General features: G+C 37.5%; 1 protein-coding gene across 1 annotated transcript in view; it reads right to left on the bottom strand.

Moving 5' to 3' along the window:
* Positions 1 to 1,436: 1,436 nt before the first annotated feature.
* Positions 1,437 to 26,901, bottom strand: part of AOX1 (aldehyde oxidase 1) — a 38,294-nt gene continuing 12,829 nt past the window's right edge. Inside the window, 23 exon segments of the mRNA XM_053982480.1 lie at positions 1,437 to 1,521; positions 1,523 to 1,545; positions 2,514 to 2,681; positions 3,125 to 3,313; positions 3,901 to 3,966; positions 4,574 to 4,688; positions 6,353 to 6,405; positions 8,206 to 8,280; positions 8,769 to 8,897; positions 9,569 to 9,664; positions 10,692 to 10,919; positions 11,213 to 11,404; positions 12,865 to 12,951; positions 14,449 to 14,536; positions 15,567 to 15,700; positions 17,158 to 17,282; positions 18,216 to 18,312; positions 19,447 to 19,569; positions 19,862 to 19,988; positions 21,276 to 21,445; positions 23,423 to 23,515; positions 24,765 to 24,927; positions 26,073 to 26,257. Coding sequence (XP_053838455.1) covers positions 1,437 to 1,521; positions 1,523 to 1,545; positions 2,514 to 2,681; positions 3,125 to 3,313; positions 3,901 to 3,966; positions 4,574 to 4,688; positions 6,353 to 6,405; positions 8,206 to 8,280; positions 8,769 to 8,897; positions 9,569 to 9,664; positions 10,692 to 10,919; positions 11,213 to 11,404; positions 12,865 to 12,951; positions 14,449 to 14,536; positions 15,567 to 15,700; positions 17,158 to 17,282; positions 18,216 to 18,312; positions 19,447 to 19,569; positions 19,862 to 19,988; positions 21,276 to 21,445; positions 23,423 to 23,515; positions 24,765 to 24,927; positions 26,073 to 26,257 — 2,811 coding nt within the window.

Here is a 26,901-nt window from a genome sequence, read left to right as displayed (position 1 = left end):
AAAAATTCCCACTGTGACAAAATATGGGAAAGGAATCAAGTGCTTATACACATGCTATCTCAAATGACTGGAATGGCATGTATGCCCCATGGATACCCAGGACCTGGACTGTAGAAAGGTAGTACTTCCAGAAGAATGACTCTGGGATTATTGACTTTAGCACAGGGTCTCATTTGCACCTTAGGTGGGGCAGAGGCATGTCTTATAATCAGTCTGTAACACCAAACAGTGAAACCAAGAAGATGTTTCAAATCAGAAAAACTAACTGTAGCAGCAGCATTCACATTTAATTTATTGACTTCTAACAATATATAAAAGCCAAATTAATACAAAGGAAGCGAAGAAAATGAAGTACACCCCAAAAAGGCTTCAGCTGCCTAAATCACTTTCAATATCACTTCCAATTATTACAATTACTATTACCTGCCTGGTCTCAAGCTGCTGTATCATATCTTCCAGTCCTGTGCTCTCCTGTGCCATGTCTCTGCTGTCTTATGATATCTAAAATGGTCTAGACACCTATGTTTAGCAACTGCATTTCACCGACTCATCATGGTTACAGAGAGAAAAATTGAAACAATAAAGATTTCATATCTTAATAGCCAATGCAAAAGCTGTTAAAGTGACTGACCTGATTTCTGTCACAGATACAGTGTCAGCTTAACAAATGAAGGGAGGACAAGAGAAATTGTGGAACACAGAGGCAGTGAAATAATGACATGCCATCTGACATGCAGGCTGACATGCCATCCATTCTCCCATTCAAAGCACACTGAACTCTATGTCAATTTTCCCATTCTGTTCAGAGACTTTCAGATTGCTGCACGAGATAAAGAAGGCTTCTGGAGGAAATTACAACTCTGTCAACTTCTGTGATAAAATTCTATATATCTAGACCAGCCATGGCAACTTGCCTGACATAGCAAAAGAGAATCATAACTCTTGTTTCTTGCATCATTCAAAGATACCTGTGCCAAAAGATTGTAAACCAGCTTTGCTACAAGTCAGAGCATCACTTCTGGTCAAAAAGGCTCTGAATCCAACAAACAAGGTTCTGGTTCTTTGACAAAGATCTCTGCACTCACAGTTCACTGCAAGACTCAAATTGAAATCAGAAAATTAGCTGAAAATCATTTATCATATGAAGTTGTTTAGTGTAATATGTGGCAGTAAGTTACCTAGCATACCTATACACTTCATTCTAACTTTCCTCTTCTGCAGCATTTGAGCGGTGCTGATCAGCAGATATTTCTTGTTGAAAACATGGTTCAAATACAGAAGATTTATTTCTGACAATTAAATGCAGTCATTTAAACAAAATACTGTAATGAGTACACTGGAGAAAGAAGGAAGATAAGAATGTAAGATATAAAGTGCATATTTTTGGTAGCTGATTCTATTAAGGAAAAGAGAAAATACATTTATCTGTGTGTTGATTAGTGTGTCTTGAGACAGTAAATCAGTTTTCCATTCCGGTCTTGTGCACTATGGTTTGTCATTCACACAGATGTGGCCCAAGGAGGAAGAAGCTTCATTGTTTGCCATCTAAGAGATAAGCAAGAAATGACAACAGTGACTTTATTTGACTGTCTACCTTCCAACATTGCCCTTATCAGGTGCCTCCAAGTCAGTGATAACTGGGATTAGGACTAAAGAGGGATAGAGGTGGTGCATGAAGAAGCATGGTCCCTGCTCTGGTGGACCTCACCTCCTGCAAGCTCCTGCAATGAGAGCAAACCCACAAACCTACTGATTCAGGGGCCAATGGTACCTCACCACAATCACAGAAATACCATGGGAGTAATCTGTGAATGAGAGCTCAAGAGTTTCCATAGCAGAGCCTCAGAGGTTCAGGGCACAGCATGGATTTATATGCTGGCAAGGACCTTGCCTCACTAAGTAAAAACACCCAGAAAAAGAATTGCAACAGCAGTGGGAACATGACTACAGTGAACAGTTGCAGAAAACAGAGCATAAAGGATCAGCATTATACAAAGTGTATCACCTTTTTTGTTTTTCTTCTGTCTCTTTGTGTAGCTCTGAGTTAATTATTTTTCCCCCAAAGAGTGCTGGGCATAGCAAGGAGAACTAGAATGAAGTGACAGTGCCAGCATGCAGTCAGTGGGGCAAAGCACCCGGAAGGAGACTGAAGATGTTTAGAGGCTGATCCATTGCATGTTAATAAGATGAGCTATTTAATCCTCTATGGGATTTGACATGCAGAAGAAAGGAGGAGGGTTCAGGGAAAGAGAGGGCTGTAAAAATTACATAAATTTCAAAGCAAAAAAAATTATACAAAACCCACAGAAATTCCAATACAATGTCTGAATGGCATTTGTTGAAATAACTTGTGTAAATGGACCTGTTACCAGACATTTCAATTACAAGGAGCTGTATTTAAAGCATGGCTGATTGGAGACATCAATAGGCACTTCAGTATTTAGGGGTGCCAAAATCAGTAAACACTCATACCCAGCCACTGTTAAACAGAGCCTTCCCCCACCTTCTCTTACCATCTCAGTAAAGGCATCAGCACAGTTTGCCCGTATTTGCTCAGCAGTCAGGGGGCTATTCAGTGCAAAGGTCTTTTTCAGTCCTCTTTCATTCCTCACACCCGTTACTGCATCCCTCAAAGCAAAGAACACAGAGCATCCCAAGAAAAGTCCTGCCTCACCCATCCCCTGAAAAAGATTTTAAAAAGCCAGTCTCTCATAAATAAACACATACAGTCCTATTTTGTATTGCATTGTACACATAAGTAAGCTGCACACTCTGACTGACATTATGATTTCTCCATAATTAATATTAATTTCTTCAATTAATATATTTATTCTAACTTTTCAGTTTATCACCACATTTAGAAGTATGGTTTTAAATTCATCTTGCAGCTTCTGTGTATGGTCTGTAAACAAAACTCTAAAATCACTACTTGCCAACCATTAAAGTGACACAACAATATCTGCCTTTATTTCTTATTAGCTTCCCTGATATCATAAATAAAACTATTTACTGGACACTTGTTTGAAATGCTAAAGGAACTGAAAAATTGTATGTGTTTTATATCAAAGTAGTTTCTCAGTTTGGCCTGGGATCTAAGAACTAGGCCCTCTGATGAGCTGCTTACCTTGGATGCATAGATGGCATAAGGATTCTGAGAAGGTGACAGCAGGGAAACACTAAACTGTTCTGGAATATCACAAACAGCAGGGATCTTATACTGATCTGGACCCTGAGTATAGAGGGCTCCTTCTGAAGAATACTTTAACTCCTCCATTGTGTACAGTCCAACGCCTTGAACAAAAGCACCTTCAATCTTTAAATAAGAAAAGTATAGCATTTATGTACTCATGTTTGGTCAGCCGAGAAAACTTCACCAAGAAATCATTTGTATCACTAGCTGTTACTGTGATATATGTGAGGCCTAATGCACGTCTGCATGTTTGCCTAATGAGATTCTTCAACATTTTGGGGCAACTGTAATGGAAAAGCTTTCACATTCCTCTCTCATACCTGAGAAGACAAATGCTTGTATAATGAAGTGATGAGATCTGTGGACCAGCCTGCAATGAATAAAGATATTTCCCTGCTATCAGTGGGGAAGGCAGATCAAACAACTTGGAGACTGTAATCACAAACAGGATTTCAGTCCAGTAGACAGAAGACGTACACACATACTGGAAGTAATACAGGTTGAAATCACAGATAAAATTCAAGCTTCTTTGACATCTACAGAGTTCTGACACCGATTCAGTTGGAGCAAATCTATAGGCAAAAGACATTCTAATATGATCCATAATCTAGTAAGAAATGAATGCTTTCTGGATTAATGAGGTAATCATCAATTCACATGAGGACAATAGTGTAATAGAAATGAGGCATCAGAAAATTCTTGGCACATACCTGTCCTATGTCCACAGCTGGATTTATGCTGCATCCAATGTCCATAACAATGTCTGTTCTGAGGTTCTGTTAATAAAATTCAAATTTGTATCACCCAGAGAGATGGACCGAAAGCATTAGAAAATAACGTGAGTCAGAGTTGTAATTCAGTGAAATAAGAAATACTGAGATATGAGCCCTCCATGTACATAATTTCAGAATAATTTCCAATGTCTCATCACAGGCAAAATGGGCTTGTCTCAATTTTTACAGAAGTTCAGCCAGAGACAGCCCTGCCAGATTTTTCCCATTGCTCAAGGAAACCCCCACACAAATGTACAGAAAGAGGGCATATGATCATCAGTCTATAGCCTTTAGCTGTCCAGATGGTCAAAAGCCTGGGAATTGAATATTACTGTAAGGTGTTTGCTGGCAAACAGGGACAGAACAAGCAAAAAACATGCTAGATGCCAGCCATAACCCAAAAGGTGAACACCTATGACATTGACATGTATGTCAGAAGCTGGTTAATACTGCTCAGCTTCCATTCTGCTCCACCTGTAATTTATAATTACATCATTGATATATTTACTATCATGTGAAGACTTATTAACCCCAAATCTGAACGACTGTTGGAGCAAACCTTATTCACATTATTTTCAAAACTTCTCTGACATAATAATTCAGTTATTACCTTGTGATCTCCTGTTAGACAGTTAATTTCAACCTCTGAACAAGCAGCTCCAAAAAGAAAATATGTGAATGGCTGCCCTTCCCCTTTCTCCCAGTCCATGTATTCATTGTAACCTCTGATAGAAGAAACAAAGTCCACAAGAAGAAAACTGACCACAGCTTGCATTATAACAAAGCAGATAAGCACTTAAGTTTGAAACTGTTTGTAAAATCTCAAGTACAAAACCTTAAGTGAAATCTTAAGTAACAGCTCAGAACTTCAAAATTTCATGAAAGCCTACAGAGCACCACTACTTAGATTTGATGCCTCTGATATTTGTATAAAATGTAGCATACAAGCTATTTCAGCTCAGGAGAGTCTATAACCAGCATAATCCTAGAAATATAGGAATAAAAGCACAGTAACCAAATACAGAATAAACATTTAAGATAGTGGTTACTGGGGTAATAGCACATAAAGGAATTTAGAAAAAGGGAGGAAAACTTATTAGGACCTATGAAAGAATAATTTACAAGAGATAAATGAAAAAGTAAAAATTATGGAAAAAGCCTACAGAATTGAGTGAAAGGGTTAAAAGAGGAATATTGAAATAAAGGGGTAATTACTTAGAAGGGAGTGGGATTCACTGAGGACACCATAGTAGTTGGAAATGATGGGGTAAATTCAAGAACATGAGAGAACAGTGAAATGTGTTATCTTCCAAACATGGGAGCTTTGTGACTAAGGTGTATTTTCTGACTATGTATGACTGAAATGTCTTTGTTGAGCATATTTACGATTATCATAAAGCAATTATATAGTACAGAACCATGCACCAAAAAAGGGATACACAAAATCCATATACTCAACTTCTCATAATCCATTTACCTCAGCTGCCTTTGAGATTCTTGGAAGTAGAGAATATAACTGGATAAGAATTAGATCAAGATAGGATCTGAGGTTTATAGAGCTGCAGATGTTTTTGGACACCTTTAAATATCGATAGCGAAGTATGACTGTGGTGCATTACTTTGGTGATATCAACATTTCTAAAGGGCTGCATAAGCAGAAAACATACTTGGACAGGCTTACCAGCAGGAAGGGACATTTCATTTGACATTTCTCTGTGTTGTATAAAAGCATGGTTTTCCCAAGTGCCCTTTCAACTTACTCCAGACTGCCCAGAGACCTGAAAAGTTGCTATTGATAAGGAAGAACCACCAGCAGCAGAAGAAAAGGCACAGCAGACCAAGACAAAAGCTTTGCTTTGAATCCCACCTGAGTTACAGCACAAAAAGTTTTCACTTCTGGCTCTTTATAAACACTGTGAAAGGATTAAAAGAAAAAGGACCAAGAGACTGCTCTGAGAGCAGTGGGAACAATTATATTTATACCTTATGGTAATCCAGCTCCAGTAAATAAACTCTATCCCACTTTGCACATGACTTACAGGCAGCAGTCACTTTCTTGATGCTCTCTGGTTTGCTAAATATCAAACCATGGAGCAAAGATGGCATAAAATATTCTTTTAATACTTTCTAGTATTAAATACTAGTATTTAATACTTTCTAGTATTTAATACTTTCTAGTATTAAAAGAGATTTATTTGTCTAGAGGACTAGACAAATTAACACCTAAACTTTATGCTTCCAACCCTCTATATATAAACTAACTTTATGAAACATAAAATGAGCTATTAGAAAGACCTATTAGACAGAATATTCTCTTTACAGCATTAATTATCTTCAGAAATCAGGCTTGGTCTAATGTATGCATTTTTAAGGAACAAAAATACATTACCTAAAATAGCCAGTAGCTGAAAGGCTCACACTCTGTTTAAAAGCTTCTCTAATCTGTAAAATACAGCAGTGCTTATGGTAAACCAAGGAAGGAGTCAGGAAGGAACACAGCATAGACATATTTAATTTATTTACATATATACACTTACCCACACATATTTACTTAAAACCCAATCAGTAAAAATTGTAAAGAAAGGAAGACAAACTGAGTTAAGCATATTTAGCTGCACATGATGTCTAATACTACAGAACTAAACCCCTCTTGCATGAACAATCTGAATTCTTTTGGCAATACAAGAAGGAATAGACCTGTCAACAGCAGTGTTCTTGCAGAATTTTTATTACTGGTAATGCCATAGTCAGAAAGGGCCCTGCTCAGTTTTTCTAATCAAGTTCAATAGAGGTGGGTCCCTCTGTCAGCTAACCAGATCTGGTTGATAAGTCACTGATTATATTGGGTCATGCGACTGTGTGCGTGTGCAACTTTTTGCTTTTTCTTTGATAAACTGCCTTTATCTTAACCCACTGACTTGTTGGCTTTTTTCCATCTAATTTTCTTCCCCTATCTCACTAAGAAGGAGAGTGGAGCAGTTAGAGCAGTTTGTTGGGCACCTGGAGTCCAGCCAAGGTCAAACCACCACACTGACATAAAAGATCTGCATGACCTATTTGCACAAAAATTACAGTTTTGAAGAGAAATGCTCTTTGTAAAGTTCTGCCAGTCATAAAAGTGACAGTATGAGGACCCAAATCTATTCCCAAATCATGTTAGATTTACTCAGTTTACAATTCAAGAAATTTTTGGGATGCTTTTGGTTGGGTTGTACTGACTTTCCAAGATACAAAGTTACTTCGCTATATATATTATCATTTCTTTTTTGGTCAGCCATTTCTGATAATACCTCTGGTGTGTCTGAATGATCCAAATTAATTATCTACTAGAGGAGATGACGTGTTTTGGATTAGTGTTTTAATGTTATTCCTAAACGGGGCTTACACAGAGCCAAGGCCTTTTCTGCTTTTTGGATTGCCCCACTAGCGAGGAGGCTGGAAGTGCATGGGAAGCTGGGATAACTGACCAAAGGGATATTCCAGACCATATGGCAGGCACCATGCTCAGTATATAAAGTGGGGGGAAGAAGGAGGGACAGGGGGACATTTGAAGTGCTGGTGTTTGTCTTCCCAAGTAACCATGATGTGTGATGACACCCTGCCGTCTTGGAGATGGCTGAGCACCTGCCTGTCCATGGGAAAGAGTGAAAGAATTACTTGCTTTGCTCTGGTTGTGTGTATGGCTTTTGCTTTACCCATTAAACTGTCTTTAATTCAACTCACAAGTTTTCTAGCTTTCACTCTTGTGAATCCCCGATTCCAGTGGTGGGGTAATGAGTGAGCAGTTGTGTGGTGCTTGGTGGCTGGCTGAGGTTACACCACAACATACTGTAACCCTTTAGACATAGGCTGTGGACCAAATCTGAGACTAAGCAGACTTGGCTGTACCTAGATTCCTTTGAAAAGTTTAGAAAGCCAGGGGATCTCACTGATGCTCATGACTCAACAGGAGGGACCATAACCTGATTTTACTATAATCTATTGTAATAGATTACAGATTTGTTTCTTGGATATTGCACTGGCAATATTTAAATACTGTACTAGCAATAAATCTAATTATTATCTTCCACATAATAATTTGTGCCTGGCCAAGAACCTTGAGTTTCACCTTTCTGTGAGATAGCCTGTTTCTACAGTTTTTAACTTTAGGATTATTAGGCTGAGCAGCTTTATAGACTACAGTACATTTATCACAGTTTCTGCTAGCACTCAAACACATTCAGTAGGATTCACAGCTCTTACCCAATCCTTCCAGGTCCCTGTTGGGTTCTTCTCAATGATGGGCTGCAGGCGTTTCAGAAGAGTTTGGCAAGCATCCTGGTGAGAATCAGGAGAATATATCACAAAATTAACACAGATACATTTGGTACTATTTAAGTTACGTCTAGTTACTATTTAATTAGTATATGCTTTACTGTCATCTTAGTTTGAAAAGGTATTGCAGGAAGTGTCATATTAACTACATAGACATAAAACTTCTAAATGGTTAAGTTACAAGGGCTGGGATCTGTATGAATCAGTAGATTTCAAACATGAACAGGGTGCGAGATTTGTATGGGACTAGTTAGTTAGAGGAAACAGATTTTGTCAAGTATAAGCCTTTTTGGGAAAGTCCAGATCATATTCTGAAAACTCATAAACACCATTACTGAGAAACTGTCAAGTCATGTTTCTTCTTGGCCATCTCCAGGAGTATTATTGGTAATCCCAAACTTGATATACACGGGATCACTAGGGCCTGAAGTCGGGCAAGCATACACCTCAAGGGATAGGGTATTTTTTTTCAACTAAATACTATTCTTTACCTTCACAGCCATGCCATTGACATCCGTCCCTGCAGATCCTACTGAGGCACATGCATTGGGGACAGTTGTTGTGCTCGTTTCACAGAAGTGGATACATGACATGGGGATGTTCAATTCCCGACTAGCAATCTATTCCAGGAACAACATATTCTTTGTTTTAGAAAAAAATCTAAACACTAACAATTCCTCAGTATTTGCTAGAAGTCAGTAATAGCAGGAAAGATAAAAATTTTAGCAAGTTCTCTCCCAATCTCCAACTGAAATCATTCTGTCCAATTTGGTAGTACTAAGAAACAGAAAAGGACAATGTTCTAGCTGTACTCAAACTCTGGATTGAGACTCTGAAGTCCAACACTCACTCCTGATTTTCCTCCTATAAGACTTACAGCAAATTATGCAAGCCCAAGTCTTGACTCTATAAATACCTTTACAGACCTGTCTCAAAATTATCCATTAACTAAATAGGATCATGTTATCATCATGACTATACCAATCTGAATAATCTCTTGCCTTTTTCACTATGGGTTTTATGGGATCAGCCCCCAAAATCTTATTAGAAATAAGCCTCTTCACATGCTATTGGAAGAACAAAAACCAGTCTGTTTTTTCCCATCCTTCTGCCTCTATGAATGAATGAAGTTACCCTTGCTTTCTAACTCTATCAATGTAAAGAAGTAGCAGCTAAGCTGATAAAGAAACTGTTCTGCTGGTACAGTAACTAACCAAAAAGAAAACCTTCACACTGTTTTTTTGCATGCTAGATAAAGCACACAGCAGTATTTATTTAGACAATTTGTTACCTGGATCATTTTTGTATGAATACCCTGCCCCATTTCAATTCCACCATGTGTCAGAAGCACAGACCCATCAGTATAAATATGAACGAGTGCAGCAGCCTAAAAAAGAAAAACAAAATCAAGATCAGACTAGTGAGGAAATGTGTTGTATGTGGTAATGAATTGAATAAAAAAATATACAAAGTGTTTAAGTGTATTTCAGTTTATCTGTTTAGTGCTTTTGAATAGAAGGCAAAATTTGAAAGTCTACTTGCTGCTCTTCCTCTATAATGAACTTTGAAAGAAAAAGATACAAATCCTTGTATTGTGGTCTTTTCTGTTATTAGAGCCTGAAACAAACCTACACCTGGCAGTAGTATCTCAGTGGTTCCAAAAGAAGCGGGAGGAAATGCCTCACTAGGAGCTCTAAGTGCAATTAGTTGCAAGTTCCATTTTCTCTCTTATTGGCATGTGAGAGCCTTGGCGTTTTTTAAATGGCATAGGTTGAATTTCCAAATGAGATTTTCTTCCTGAACTCAGCTAGAAGTAGCACTGTAGACTAGAAAGACCCTGTGACTTTAAAGTTGAACAGAGACAGCCAGTTTGATATGACATAAGTCAGTCAATTAATTTTTAATTGATAGAATGTTGTCTGTTTCAGAAGCACTGGACACCTAACATTAAAAAAAAATACAAGGACCAAAAATACTACTGTCCTTTTTTGCTTCCTTAACCTTAGCCTTTGATGGCATCAAAGGATTTGAGTCTTTAAGAGCAGCATTCCATACTACCCCCACAGGCAGAAAGAGGACGCTCAGAACTATTTCTGGAGTGGACAACTTATTCAATGAACATTTTGCTATCAGTCTTCAAAAACTTTTTCTAAGTGTGTCCAACACTGCACCTCAACAGATGGGACTAGCCTTTAAATAGGCAGGGTCCAAAATGCCTGGGTCCTGAAAACCAAACAGCTTTGATCTCATCTTGAAAAGAGCTACAGGCTACTACAGCCTCTTCAGGGAACAATCATCAGGAGCATTATAATTTTCCAGGAAAAGATAACATACTTGTTTTGTATCCTAAGATAGAGTGACTGTAATCTTCTATGGATAAAATGATTAGCTTACTTACTCTTAATGAAGCTCACCTGAGAAAGGTAAGGTGTGCCTAGTCCAAATGGAAATTTCATTGGTACAATGGCAATCCCTCTTTTCTTCCAGTAATTTTGTTTGTTAAATTCATTGATAGCTGTTCTCCTACTGTAGTATGCAGATTTCTCCATACATTTGTTCCAACACCGTATCAAATTCTGTGGATCAAGTTTTTGTTTGAAGTGTGTCTGCTCATTCTTCTTATACATATTTATTTCTCTAATCTGAAAAAAATGAAAGTACAGCTATCTCACAATCCTGTTAAAGGCAAATTGACCATCTGGGGGGACTAATAGACAACAACAACGGCATGTTTTTTTTTTGAACAATTACCAGTTTGTAAAACCATGCTATTCATTCAACAATCAGACTGATTTTAAAAAAGTATGAATTTCAGCACAAATTACATTTGATTTATAAAAGACTTGTTCAAATAATTAAACTAATCTAAAGGTTTTAAAAACTTTCCAGTTCCACAGACTTCATTTCAGGAGAGAAGATGCTTTCATTTAGTCACCTCTTCTGGTGATAAACCAGTTTTATCTGCAATGTCTGTTATCCAGGTTTCTGTCACCAGTCCTGACTGAGGAAAGCCAAAGCCTCGGAATGCTGTATTTGACGGCAAGTTTGTTTTGCAGGTGTAAGCCCAGCATCTCAAGTTGGGAATCTTGTATGCATTGTCCATTTTTAATAAGGATACTTCTGCTACCTGAGGTAGGGGACAAACAGATCTAGTTTAATATCAGAACAGTGCTTCTTTCAAATTTTCACTTAAATCTTCCTCATCTCTTATATAAAAGAGCTTAACTAGAGACATTAGCTTTAAAGTTGAGTTTCTGGCAATCACTGGTATTAAGAGTACTCATGCATGCATACAGACTTCATTAATGCATTTTTCATGCAATATATTAATTTTCAGGTTTTTTTGATACAGAACACAGCTGATGTTACTTGTACTTGATTGTTATCAGTAGTTAAGGATGTAACAGATATGTCATTTTATGATTGATTTTGCTCCTACTTCAATACTAAAAGCCACACAAACTAAAAATGGGCAGATTAGATTGAAAGCAAGAGTAGCTCTGAAAGGGACTGATGAAAGCATTCATCACACCCTATGGAAATCCACACCTAAGGTTTAGTTCCACCATAAAGCATATGTACTGCAGTCTGTAGTGTCTTCTGGTCCTTAAGTTTTTAATTTAGATGTTTTACATGACAAACACAAAACCACATGAGGAGGAAAATCCTATACTAGAGACCTCAAATTAGGCTCTAGGAGTCAGTATTAAAAAAAAAAAACAAAAACGTTTGATGCCTGATGAAGAGATCACTGCCTCTCTTCAGTGTTAAGTAGATTTCTCAGAATGACAAATTCAAGCCTTGGTTATTCCTGCTAAGTCCAGTAGCTTCACTGTTTCATTGCAGGACTTCATCTTAAGACAGTTCTGACATGATCTGCATTAATGTACATGCTTCTAATAATGGATTTTCTTCTAACCTAGGCTATTTTTCAGAGCCAGGTTCAGCAGCAATACCACAGGCAGTTACACTGAAAAATTTCAGGATGCAGAAAATCCTGGGTCAATGTGGGGCAATGACAAGCAGATGAGGGGTAGCACAGCAAACATTTCAGTTACAGCTAGAATAGCCTGAACAAACACAAATATCTAGTGATGATATCAAAGCAAGAAACATCTTATACTTTGCAGATCTGTAAGTGAGGAACTGAGGTATACAGCACAATAAATTCTGACCCAGTACAGAAATGTATAGAGATAGCAACAGGATAACTATCACTATGGATTTTCTGAAGGCCAAGAAAGATTTTCCCAGCCCTGAAGATCTAAAGCTTTAGGCAGGAACAAATGCAGTTACTACACATTTTAGAAGGAATACAATGTTAGTTGAGATGTTTGTAACAGAAAAATAAGCCTGAGAAAACATTCACTAAGTGAATGTGTAGGGCAATATAAGAAAGTAGTAAGATGCTTCACTAAATTTAATAAGGAAAGGTTAACCTGCTCAGTGTAGATTCTTACAAGAACCCACAATCCCTATATCAAAAGTCTGTATGATTAATAATACATGGGCAAGGGAATTTGGCTTCATAATTTTCCAGCTAATGTTTCGTCCATGTTGTAAGGTTCATGAGTATAAAATCCTTACCAGGATAGATTCATCAGGGGTACATCCTCCATTAACATAATATTTGGCATCCACAGCTGTGATCCTACCATCATTCATGAAGCCAACCTAGAAGGATCAACAGTACATTATTTAGAATTCAGCATTCATTTGTTTCCAAAGTGCTTGTATATTTTGAAAATTAATCCACACATTTAGCATCATACTGCACTATTAATTTCTGGCAGCATTGACTGAAACTATAGAAGGGCAAGAGAGAAAGAAAGTATGTTTCTAAGATATAGGCTTTCCCTCCTGGCATCTGTGATCTGTATAGGTACAGCACAGAATACACAACATAAGCCCACTGGGAAAGGAAGAAGCAGTGGTTTCCTCTCTATTGCCTGAGATGGCTGACAAGAGTGTCACCTAGGAATGTTTACTGTAGATAAAATCAAATCCCACTTTAATGGTAAGAACAGTGTCTGGCAGATGGAATATGGCATTTATGTTTATTAATGAAGAAATGTTATCTTTATCTCATATCCCTCTTTTCATCTGTTGCCACTAACAGTTCCTGAATTCTCAACATGAGCTACAGCTCATTTTCAACTTTAGGGAAGCATCTTATAAAACCTCTCTGACTTTACCTATATAGAAAGAATGTCATGAAACTTGCTTAGTATTAGCAGCTAAATTTGCAGCAGCCTTAGGCTGCAAGCTGTGAAATTTCCCCTAGGTATGTATGTACCCAATCAAGTAAAAGAAGCCTCAGAGTCAGTTCAAGCCAAAAGATAAGGAAGCTACAATCTCTAGCAAAGTCTACACACTTAGATATAAGAAAAGAAATGGCCCAGCTGCAGACAGTGAAAGAAACCCATCAAGAATGTGAAGACTCCAGACCCTTACTATGACTACTGGTTTGTATTGTCATGTGAGGGATGGGGAGCTTAGACTGTAAGGGTATAATTGCCCAGGTATAATCCCATTGTTCAGAGTCCCTCTTTGAAGGCATCCAGCTTGAGCTGTAGAGCTATTAACAAAAGGTATTTTTAAAGAGAAATCATTCAGCTTATTGATTCAGCAGAACCTTGAATTTAAACCCCATTATGGTGGCTGGCACACATAATTTATACAACAAGTAGAGAAGGAAAAGAAGGCAGAAATTATCCCAATGCATAATTATAACTGATGACAGTGCATGGGCAGGGAAGAAATTAAATTCCTCCACAAGTTGAGTTTTCTGCATGACACTGTTTCTGTGAAAAATTAGCTGCTTCTTTGTGTGAATCTAACCATATGGAGAGTTTAAAATAAAGTTCTGCAGAAGAAGTCTGCTATAGGTTAGCTTCCCATTCCTAGAAAGAAAGACAAGAAAGAGGCTATAAAAGGATAAAGAATATGAAGGAACTAGAAAAATAATACAACAAAACCCTGAAGAGAAGAGGTAGAAGCAGACAAAGAGGCTGTACAGCACTATTTCTTGGGTTCCTGGCTTGTAGTTTTGTTTCAAAATTGAATTGGTCATACCAACTTTCATTAACAGAACACATTACCCCGTAACACTGAAATATTATTCGCAGAATACAGGTGGGTATTTTTTCACTGGATTCTTGTGGCACTCACTTTATATTTAGCCATAAAAGGATGTCGGCCACCAAGGATTATCATATCATCCTCTCGGCTCAGAATAAGACGGACTGCTCTGCTGGTTCTACATCCAAAAAAGAAAAGAAACTGCAATTAAAATAAAGGATGTTATTAATAAGATGGCTATGGCTACTCATCATGTACCCAGATCCAGCCATGCATATAAACACACATTTAGATTAAACTTAACTTTGATAAGCCTGAACATATGCTTAACACTATGTCCAGATTTCATATTTCTCACATTTACAATCATGTCAGAATTTTCATTTCACCTCTTGAAAACCAACAAGATAACTCAGTCCAAACCACTCCCGAAGAAACTATTTCAGTGTTAAGTGCTCGTCACCTCTGAGCTATTCAGAATCATACTGAAATAGCGTGTCTTGGAATGAAACCAAAATATGAATAACAATAAAAATATGAAAATTAGTCTAGAAAGGCATTTACTATTTAAAATAATTACTTTAGAAAAATGGACATAAGCTGTAAAATAAGGTCCTAAGAATAAAAAAGTTATTTTAAACCATAAAAGAAATATTATTTTTAGCATGACCTCTTAATAAAAAACACAGATAATGTGGCCAAAAAAAATCAAGAGCAAATTTTATACCAGTGACAGTAGAAGTAACGTACCTATTGAGCTAACCCCTCAAATGACAAGATCATTTTGGCTGATAGGATGTAGCCTGATGTGAATTTTGCAGCAAATCAGTTACGCTTATAAAGGAATTTAGTATGCCCTGACAGCTAATTGCCAATATTGCCCTGCCAAATTTGGAAGATGGGGGATGGAGCTTTATGTGTTGATGTTCTTAAACTAATTCATGCAGTATTAGAAAAAGCATAACACCTCATAGATTAAAGCTAATTTTGACTGAAAGATGTTGAGAACTGAGCTAGAACTATTTTTTCTTAAAAGCAGTTCCACTCATGAACTCTTCCTTCTGCATTCTGCTGTGCCAATGAAGTTCACAACTGGAGGGTTAATGTCATATTTTAATGTATGTATGAAGTCTCAGCATTTTACCCAAATTGGAAAACTTGTTTGCTTAATTTTTTTTCATACCCCAACACACACATACTGCACTTACTTGTTTGCTGCCACTGCAGCAACTGATGCCAATAGGCCAGTTCTCAGGATTTTCCCACCAAAAGCTCCACCAACTCGTTTAACATGGCACATGATCCTATTGGCTGGAACACCTAAACTCGCAGCTACCATCTCCTATAAAACAAGTTTTAATATTTTATGCCAACTCAAACTAAGTCCAAAAGCTAGATTCTGAAATAGAAACCTTTTCTAGAAAAGGGTTCCTCAGATGTTACTATTTTTCTATCAGAAGAATATAACTTTTCCTTTACCCTAGGTTAAAAAGCAAAGAAAGAATAACAACAAACTCTCAACAGTGCTCACATTTCAAATCTTTACCATGCAGACCGTGAAAAGGCCATTGGCCAATGTGAAGAATAATGCTCTTGAATTACATTATCTAAACAGTAGGAAGCTTCAGGTATAATAAAAATGGATTAATATACAGTTTATATTATTTTTATTAGTAAGGTAATACCTCATTCTTATTAAAATAAAACTATTTGTTTCTTAATAATCTAAAGTTTTTCTAGTGTCAGGAATGTTTTTGGTTGAAATAATTTTCTCAAACACAAAGTTCTTCATACTACTTGGCTATTGGCAATATAATAATAATGGAAATTATAAATGGAGCTGAACTGGGCTTTGAACACAAAATGCCAGTGTTGAGTCTGAAATACCATCAGTTTCATGCACTATGGCTATTACTATGCAGGCCAAAAGCTATGGCAGCTTTGTTTTGTCATTTACCATCATGACAGTGTTTAGAGGGCTAGAACACCTCTAACTATGAAGACTGAGAGACTTGGAGTTTTTCAGCCAGGAGAAGACAGCTCCAGGGAGACTTTACTTCCTTTCAAACTATAAAGGCCTTTCAAACTATAAAGGTGGTTCACAAGAAACAGAGCAGGACTTTTTAGCAAAGCTTGTATTGACAGGACAAAGGGCTATGGTTTTAAACTAAAAGAGGGCAGGTTTAGACTAGACAAGAGAAAGAAATTTTTTATAATGAGGGTGGTAAGGCATGGGAACAGGTTTCTCAGAGAACCTGTGGACACCCCATCACTGGGAGTGTTCCGGGGCATGTTGGATGGTACTTTGAGAAATTGTATGCAGAGGAAGACAACCCGGTCTATGGCAGGAGTGTTGAATTAAATAGTCTTTAAAGGCTCCTTGAAATCCAAACCAATCTGTGATTAGGAGACTGCTGCATAGAATAGCAGCCTCACTTTCAGCTGTTAGACTTGATCAGATCCTCAGTAGGTTCTGACTCTGTGGAGAACTGATTTCTCCTCACTTCAGTGGAAAAGTAACAGAGATGGAGGAGCCTCAGCACTTTACAGGGAATTTTTCATGCCTACAATAGAGGACTATTAAGTACTTTTTTCAAAGGGAAAGGAGAGACTTATCCTGACAGTGTAGTGTTGAGTGTTAATCAGAATACAGCAGTACTACAAAGCAGCTGTTACTGGACAATCCAGATGGGCAATTTCATGTTTCTATGGTGTCTGTTCCTACAGATTTGTAAATCAAACTTCAAAAGCCCTATTTTCACCAGTCCAAACACTTTCTCTGAGAATGCTCTGCATTACCTGAATAATTGCTGGATGTTGTGTTGACACATACAAATCCATTTCTTTATCCTCTCCTTTTGGAACAGCAAGCATACTCTGAGTCTCCATGTAAAAGTGTTTCTGTCCCCCAATGCAAATGTCCCCTGACCCAATGAGAAAAACAAGTATTACTGAGGGAAGAGGACAGAAGAAATCAACCAGAGAATAACTAACAGCACACCATCATGTAAATTATGGCAGTTGGTGTCAAATCCTCTGATATTTCTTGTGTGAAAGAACAACATCTAAAATAAAAACACAAATTAAAATCCTTGTAAGATTAAATTGGTCTTGTTCCAGTAGCATCACCAGAACTGGATTAAAGCAGAACACTATTGCCCACAAGTGGTGACAACAAAAAATAAAGCCTTGATAAGTTAAACAAAGCATGCACATACTGGACCAGGTCAAGAAGAGGGCCACCAAGATCATCAGGGGGCTGAACCACAGGATGTATGAGAAGAGGTTGAGAGAACTGGATTTATTCATCCATAAGAAGAAAAGGTTCAAGAAGAGAATCTTATTGCTGTCTATAACTACCTATAGAAGGGTATAGACAAGAGCAAGCCAGACTCTTCTCAGAGACGCCCAATGGAAAGATAAGAGGCAATGAATACTATAAATTCCAGCCAGATATAAGAAAAATTAAAATCAGTATGAAAGCAGTGAAACACTGGAACAGGTGCCTATAGATGTTGCATAATCTCCATATTTGGAGATATTAAAAACATGACTGGACATAGCCTGTAACAACCTGCTCTAACCAGACCTACTTTAAGTAGGAGGTTGGAATAAGACTCCCTCTCAACCTAATTATTCTGTAACTTTTTTCAAGAACAGATGATGCAAAAAACTTGAATGTAGTAGCAGAACAATAATACACTAGGTTTAGTCATGTTGTCTTCCAACTGCCTAAGAGTTTTCTCAGGCCTAATGATAATATGGAAAAAAAGGTAGAACTGGGACTTGAAGAGCAGACAGCCAAACCCAAATACTGACAACCAAAAATTTCTTATCAAATGTATTGTACAGTTTACCTTCAACTATATTATCAACAGTTTCAAATGCCTTATCAACATTTCCTTGTTCTAATTTTCTTTTTGGCTCAAAGAATGAGTTGTGTTTTATAGCTTCCTGCAATAGAGAAAAAGAGAAATAGGGGGTTTTAAGTATTTTTAAGATTCCCAGCTTGTTGCACTATTTCAGTCTCAGGACCAACACCATTGTCTTTACAGACTGGAACCACCAGCTACCTAAATCAATGAATAGCTGTATTTCATCACTTTACTGTCATTGTTGAGTTTGTTTATTCAATACCAGCAATTCTTTCCTGATGCATCTTGTGTAACTGATGACACCAGTTTCTGGAGGAAATGCATTCAGTTTATTCAACCTGCTCTTCCCAGTCATACATCCAGGAAATGACCAAGACATCACAGAGTAAGAATGCAACCGCATCACCCAAAGAGTGATGCCAGTAAGAGGGGAAGAAATCACATGGACTAAGTAAAAGTGGACTCTATTCATAAATTAGTATTTGCTTTATTTCTAATAAGATTTCATTGGAGTTTCAATTCTAATGAAATGTTAACAAAATTTGTCAGCCTTTACCTATTTTTCTATCAGAAAGATTGTTCCATTAGACCACACACACATATAAAACAACTGTAAAGTGACTACCAGAACTAATGCTGATTCCTTGCAAGTATGTCCTTTGTTCCTTCTACTCTCTTTAATCCAAGGTAAGTCCATATGTGACTCTCGCATTACACTTCTAAAATGTTGTTCATCCCCAAAACCTTTCTTTCATATTCCCCCAACAATTCCTACGTCTCCAACCTAGCATTCAAGCTAGATGACAGATAAAAATGCTAGGGATAATCAGGAGCTGACTGTTAGCCACTATACACTATGCTGACTGACCAGGTGGTAGCTACCAGCATGCTTATTGCCTTTTCCTCGCCAGGAACATTAGGAGAGTTCTTTTTTTTTTTTTTTTTTTTTTTTTTTTGCATTCTAATGTTTATTACTGTAAAACTTGTGAAACCTTCATACTTCTGAAACTGTTGTCTGTCTAGCAGAAGTGGTCAAAATTAGACAAATGTTAAAAATTTATTTATAGGGAGATACTCAGACTGCTTAATTGGATGTTCAAATTCATCTTGTTTCCTTAAAAAATTTATTTTAAAAGCAACTAAAGAGTGTGAACTGCTACTTCCATTCACTAAATAGGTAAAACAATAAAAAAGCAGAAGAAATTATTAGTACCTCAATTGTTAAAATTACTGGTTCCAGCATTTCATACTCTATCTTCACTTTTGCAGCTGCTTGTTTGGCATGAACATCTGAATCTGCGACCACAGCACAGACAATCTGACCCACGCAAATTACCTGTAGAATGCACATCACATAATGGAACAGTGGATTTGAACAATTCCCATATGTGCTATTGAAGTTCTTATTTTACATAACCACAACTTATGTTTCCTGTTCAGAAGTTTTCTTTGAGTTAGGACTTTTGTATTTTTACATCATCCATGAAGCAAACAAATTATAAAAATACCACTATAACTACAGAATCAAGGAAAATACAGTATTCAGAAATGGATAGTGGGAGTATAAAAGGCTGGAGAAAAAAAAATTAATATTAAGAAAATCAGTTGCAAAAAGATTGTATTTATACCTCATTTCTTGCAAATATAATCTCTGGATCATCAGAAAAATGAAACTCATTAGCAGCTGGCACATCATGAGCTGTTATGACATCAAACACACCTGCTTCTTTTAGGGCCTCTGAGGTATCTATAGATCTATTGGGATATGGGAAGAGAGAAGTGTAACTTATTAATTATACAAACTGTTCACAGAGGAAGGGAATACAATACAGAGGTATATTTCTTGTACGACCAAGATTTGCTGATAGGCTCACACATGCCTTTTCTTTCTGTCTCTGGCATGTGGAAAAGTGCAGATAGACAATTTAAGATACTACTAGTCTGCTTCATTTTAAGAGATAATTTAGATACAACAGGGAAATAATGGGCCCATTAGATTGCCTGAGCTACATTGGTTTAATAAAAATCACCGCACAATTATGATGTTACAACTGCAACTTTCTAAGACTTCACAGCCTATACACATATTGCAAGATACAATTACTCATCTTCAGATGGAGGATTCATGTAGAGAGATATAAAACAAGTTACAAAATCTGTATAAATAGAGAGGGAATGGAAATGTCTAGGAGTCTAGAAGGATCAGAAGGAACAGCAGAAAGTCTATATAGGAACAGCATGTTTTGATAGCATCTACTTCAGCAGGTCATCAGATTCTAGCACATGTGCAGGCATTTTCTCTGGACACCCACATCAGGAGACAAAGGAGACTGAATAGATCCTATTGACTCACAGAGATGGGGGTGATATCACCTCAGTGATGGGACCAAAAAGACAGCTGCAAAACCCAGCACTAACCTAAGAATAAGCCAGGAAATATGACAAGGACTCAGTAGCTAGAAGCCCCAGTCCTATCTGTCATGACAATCCTGACTAGATCACTTGAATATGTCTTGGTGCCTGAATGTTGAACAAGCTGCTAGGATAGGTGTATCTTGGCAGCATAAAAGCATACACTAAAACAGTTTTCATACAAAATAAATTCCTCTTCTCCACCCTTTTCTCCTATAAGCCTCATATAAGTTTTGCCACCTTGTTGCTGCAATGTTGCCACACTATTTCCTACATTTTGAACAATTTTCTTCTTTCATCATAGAGTTGATGTTTCAAAGCAGTGTTGGTAAAACTAAATCTTGAAGTCTGCTTGCACTGCACAGCTGAGAACTTTGTGGAAGTAGCTAGGCTAGCTCTGGGCTGGTTTATGGACCAGAAACAGTTCACCCTTACTAGTACAGTAAAATAGGGTGAGACACTTAAATCCCAACAAACCCTTCTACTAGTGTAACAACACTGCTTCCAGCATGGATTTGCCTGCAGGTATCAGGCATGCTGTTCTGTACACGCAAAATTCATTAGTTTCTCTAAAAATCTCAGGCAGCAATTCATGATAACACTTTCTTCAGGTCCATTTTGAACACTTACACAATCTTAGCATGAGCTCTGGAACTAGTGACAGCAGCCAGGAAAAGCTCCCCATCCACAGAAGGAAGGTCATCAATGTAGACTGCTTCACCAGTGGCGTGCTTTATCCCCGACTGGTGCATAATGGGCCGTCCTACAGGGTCCTGGGGAGACTGGTTTGGCTCTACATCCTGAACAGTCAGAAACACACACCCAGCACCCCCAGTTAAAAAAAGAACAGTCCTGTTACTCTTACAGTGATCAGAAAGTTAGATGAATGAACAACTGCTCATACTATCATCTTCTGGTTCAATACTGAAAGAGATGTGGCTGCAGGAGGTGACTGCTGCTCCTGGGAATTTCTTTCTCCTCTTTTCTTCTCCTAAGGACCCTTCAGAGAGCACCACACAGGTTTGTTTACCTGGATTTTTTTCCTTAATTATTTACATCAAAGTGACAAACCCAGCACTTTTTCAGAAGGACATTTTCCTCCGTTACTGAATAGTGTAATAAAGCTTTGATAATTTTCTGAATTATTCTCACAAGATTCTACTCTGAATGTTACCTGTGTCAAGTGGTGTACTATGAGCTATATGCAATAATTTCTAAGATTTGTCTTCCTCACTGAAAGAGTGCAACTGATCATGTAAATCAGCGAGAAAATATTGCCTAAATATTTTCTTCCCAATTATTTCTTTGCACCTCGGTATGAATTTTGTGTCTTATTAATCTTACTTTGATAAGTTTTTTTTTTTTAAATTCAGTGTTTCCAGTTAAATCTGCCACATCAACTAATGTTGCCAACTTCCAGAACAACTTCCCAATTTTTGTGTCAGTATTCATGCTTTTTCCTTTTCTACATTTAGAATTAGTTAATTGCTTACAACTTAAAATGTTTTTACTTCTAAAGCTTCCAGCACACAAGTGTTCAGGCTACACACTTCTACTTCCTGCACTTTCTGGCACACTGTCTGATTTTGGCACAGAGTCAAGAACAAACACTCTTCACTTGACTGCCTGAAGTTCCTCAAATGGATGTCTCAGCCAAACCACTTCAACATTTCCGCCACAGAATGACAACATATTTGATTTCAGGATGAGCATTCTTTTTTTTTTTTTTTAATCTTGATTTTAAAAGCTTAATAATGTCCAAATGAAGGAGCGTAGACAAAAAATATGGCCTTACAAAATCTAAATAGACATTTAAAGTGGAAAAACTCAGATTTTCTGGGTTTCTAAATTTCTATTGCTCAGTGCCAATTTATATGAGTAACAAATTGTTTAAATTTCTGATGTTCAGTCACTTTATTACAGATGGGGAATAAACTGAGGAAAAGTCACAGAGAAATAGTCCCCATGATCCTGGCTCCTCTTGCTGCCTCTTGCCTTTTTTTTTTTTTAATAAGAATAATAATAGCTCTGAAGGAAACTTAAGATAACAATTTGAACAAATTTGAAGTATTTAAAGCAAAGGTGTTTTTCTAGGGACTATCGAAAAATTAAAAGAAAAACATATTTATCTATACTTAATTTGATTTTTTCTTCAGGTTTTCAAAAGTTGGTATTTTGACTTGTGTATTGAGGGTGTCAAAATATCAAAAATCCTTGCAGATGTTTCCACCATGAACTATTTATACGGCAAGATCAGAAAATACCAAATGTGTTCTTTGCTGCTCTCTACTGTTGATTTAGGACAACCTGCTTGTGTTAATTTGAGCACACAATCATTACACACCATCTTAATTCATAAATCTACAGTAAGACCTAAGAGCCCCCTGAGGATCTTGAAACAACAGTACTATAGCTATGCTATAGTATATATATACTATACCTGGGCTTTTCAATCTTTTTTTTTTTTTTTTTTTCCCATTTCTTTCTAACTGGCTTGCACACTGCAATAAATCAATTTTAAGCAGTCTGACAATGGAGTTTGCTTAGCGTATTTATCTTCAAAGAACTGTCTACAAGAAGTGAGTATACCCCAGAATCTATTTTTACAAAAAAAGTATTCTCCAAATGAGATACACTTAAAATCAACCACTAAAGCCTTTTGCTTCCAGTCCATTGGAAAATCTGAACCTGACCTTCACACCAAAGCTCATATTTGAACTGTGACTTTTTACCTAGTCTTATAAAGCACAAAACAATGTCAGAATGAAATCACTTGCCTGATATATTTGGATACTCTGGGGCATTCTGGTTTTGAAATCTTGTAGGACACTCCCATATTCCATAGGAATGCCAGGATAATGGCAAGGATCCTGAAAAGGAAGTGAATTACTACTAAAATTCACATTTTGAACATGACAATTAGAAAAGCCAATAATCAAAATCAAACACAAAATCTCTATACAGGAAATGCTTTCCAGACTCAAACTAGAAAGGCCCTAAAACAACAATGTGAAAACAACATAGAGGTTTTAGATGACACTAAATAATATTTTAAAATATATTGGATTCATCAAATATGCTTTTTAAAGTAAGCAACAAAGTAGGGACAGACAGAAGAGCTTTGTTTTGATGTCTGATCAAAAGTGGCTCAGAATCACTCCTGGTACTAAACAATTACCTAGTAATGGCAATTTAGAGGGAAGAGCTCAAGGTAACGCAGAAGAAAAATGTAAAAGGGATATTTTTCTCTGTGAGAACTTATTTAAGACAAAAATAAAAAAGTAAATTGCACCTAGAATGTCTTGGCAAGTGAAACTTTAGTGTCCTCATCTCCCAGTCAACAGCACATACTAGAAGGAGGGTTGGTTTAATATCTACAGTTTTTTTCCAAAGCCTTTATTTCTATTTCATCTATTTGTGTTTTGAACTATAGACAGAGTAAGATCTCTTGTATATTGTCTTTGGGTCTGGGAGCTTGCTACCAGTATGTTGTTGTATTAGTATAGCTCAAACATCTTTTAAAGCCTTGTGTGCAAGGTAAAGATATCTGAGCATCTAAAAGTTAAATGGGCATCTCTCCATCAGTCTCTTTTGGAGTTAAACACTTGGGTTTTTGTGCAGCTCCAAGCACCAAAGACAATGATTTAGCACACTGTACAAATTGCAAGCACTAACATATAGCAAGAACACCCTTTTTATTTACTTGCACAAGAGCAGACATGGGGAGCACTTGGTTTGCTCAGACTGGAGGAGACTCAAGGGAGACCTCACTGAGGTCTTCAACATCCTCACAAGGGAAAGCGGAGGGGCAGGTATTGACCTCTTCACTCTGCTGGGCAGTGAGAGGACTGGAGGAAATGGCATTAAGCCAGGAGGGGAGAGCTTTAGTTTGCACATCAGGAAGAGATTTTTCATCCAGAGAATGTTTGAGCACTGGAGCAGGCTCCCCAGAGTAGTGGTCACAGCCCCTAGCCTGAGTTCAAAAAGCATTTGTACAATGCTATCAGGCACATGGTGGGACTCCTGTGGTGTCCTGTGCAGGGCCAGGAGTGGGACTCCTGTGGTCCTGATGTGTCTCCTGTAACTCCGCATATTCCATTATTTTATGAACTAATTTACCATTGTCTTCAATGACTGTGATACTTCCAGGAAAAATCTGTAGAAGAAACTGACCATCAAAGTTTTCTTATAGTCTACATTTTCATCACCAGCTGAGCCTGGAAGAGCAATTTCTTTAAGAACTAGTCTGCATGCTTCATCCAACATTTGTTCATTCCAGTGTCTATTAGGAAGAATAACAGATACAACCAAATCATTACTAACAAAAATAAATACCGATTGCAGTCATATATGTGTACCATCAACTGCAGACATAATCCTGCTCACAATGAAGCCAAAATATTGATTCTAATAATGCCTGCAATTTTTAAAATGGTGTAGATCAATACTGCTCACAGAGCTGAGCCCCCATAAGTAAACTGAAATAAGTGCTATGCCAGCATTTTTAAATAAACAAACACATAGTTAAACAAACCCTATTACTGCTTTAAAGCTGCTTTAGCAGTCTTACTGATTCTCACCATATTGCAGATACTATCCTATATTTGAAAAAAAGTAGATAAAGATATAGATGCAAAATGTAGATACTTTCAAGGGATCTAATTAGCTGTTACATTTTCTGAAAGCGCTGCCTTCTTCAAGTATCTCAACACTGTTAATTCTCCATAGTTACACAACCACAGATATCAAAATATTAAGTCTGTTGGACTAAATTTAATAATGTTAAGCATCAAAAAATAGTGAGCACTTCAACTAATCAAACAGTTGCATATCAAATAGCAAAAAAGGCCACTGGGGCTTCATTTAGTGATGTTTTTAAGCTGCTTGCATTTGCAATTTTTTCCTCCAAAACTTGGAAAGGTGCTGCAAACTGGGAGGGAAAGTCAGGGACTAATTCCAGAGATTATTGGGACCTTATAGATGAAGAGATATTAAAAAGGTGAAGACTTGACTTGTGCTTCTAACTTTATTGGGCACATCTAAAGTTCTCAAACTTTGTATCTTTTAGAGACAAGCTGAAGGACTCTAGAACACCGATGAGAGGATTATCAAATGTATGGGATACAGAGTAATTTACCCAACCTTGGGTTAAGATGCACAACTGACTGATGTATACATCATCCTCTTATCTCACAGGAAATCTCTCTTATCTCTCTGCATAATTCACACTGGAGTTGCATCACATGTGCAAACTACAAAATGTAACAATCCTGAAAAGTCATCATTAAGGCTTGATCATTCACTTGAACATATAAAGCATCAGTCAGGCAAATGAAATCTTTCTGTACTTTCATGTCCCAAGGAACATGAACCCAAGCTTTCAAAGTCCCTTTGTTCAGAGACACACACAAGACAGAGAAATTTTACCTTCCAGTAAGTGTCCAACAGGTTTGTTTTGCACAGACTGTTGTCGCAACAGCACCTCCATAGAAAATGCTTAGATCCTTTATAACATCTGTACCTTCTTCAAAAAGGACCCTCATCCCAGCATTGGTTATCGGAAGAGCATTTTCCCGTCTTGCTGCTTGTCGAAATGCAGAGACATACTCCCCCTGAGCAAGATCACACAGAAGTGCAGACATGTAAGTATCTGAAAGTAGAACTTGTTACTGCACTATGTGAAGCAAGAGAACAGAAAATGAAGAGCACAAATTAAACTTCCTGACTATTAAAGACCATGCACTTTCATCTCTTGACCTTTCAGTAGCTTTACCATCTTTGATTTTCTAGCAGCTCATACCCAATCCGCCATCACTTACACAGTTCAGATGACCTAGATTTTTCATGGTAGATAACTGGAAGACAGGGATTTTGTGGAGCTGTATTTATAACAACATGTTAAGTTTAGAGGCTTCAAAGTATTGCCAAACTTCGGTATTCATATAATATAACCCATAAGTCTCTTCTAAGATCCCATATCCACTGTTGTATTGTGTTTTTAAGTTTCATGTTTTTGTACCAGTTCTGTAATGGTGCATCCCTTTACCCCCATTTCCCCCATGGTTTTACCCTGAACTACCCCTTTCCTTGTATGTCAATCTCCCCCCAGTTTATTGGATCATTCCCCTGTCCCCTCCCTGGTGCCTTGTCCATCACTCGACTCCCCATCCCACCCATCCAGAACCTTCCACAAAGGGTGTCGAGTGACTGGATGGGGGCCAGGGGTCCCTCCTTCCCATCTCCCCTATTGAATTCC

This window comes from Vidua macroura, chromosome 7 (genome assembly GCF_024509145.1).
Source record: "Vidua macroura isolate BioBank_ID:100142 chromosome 7, ASM2450914v1, whole genome shotgun sequence".
Taxonomy (NCBI): domain Eukaryota; kingdom Metazoa; phylum Chordata; class Aves; order Passeriformes; family Viduidae; genus Vidua; species Vidua macroura.
Note: the sequence above shows the minus strand (reverse complement) of the source record. Positions and strands in the feature narration are given on the sequence as shown.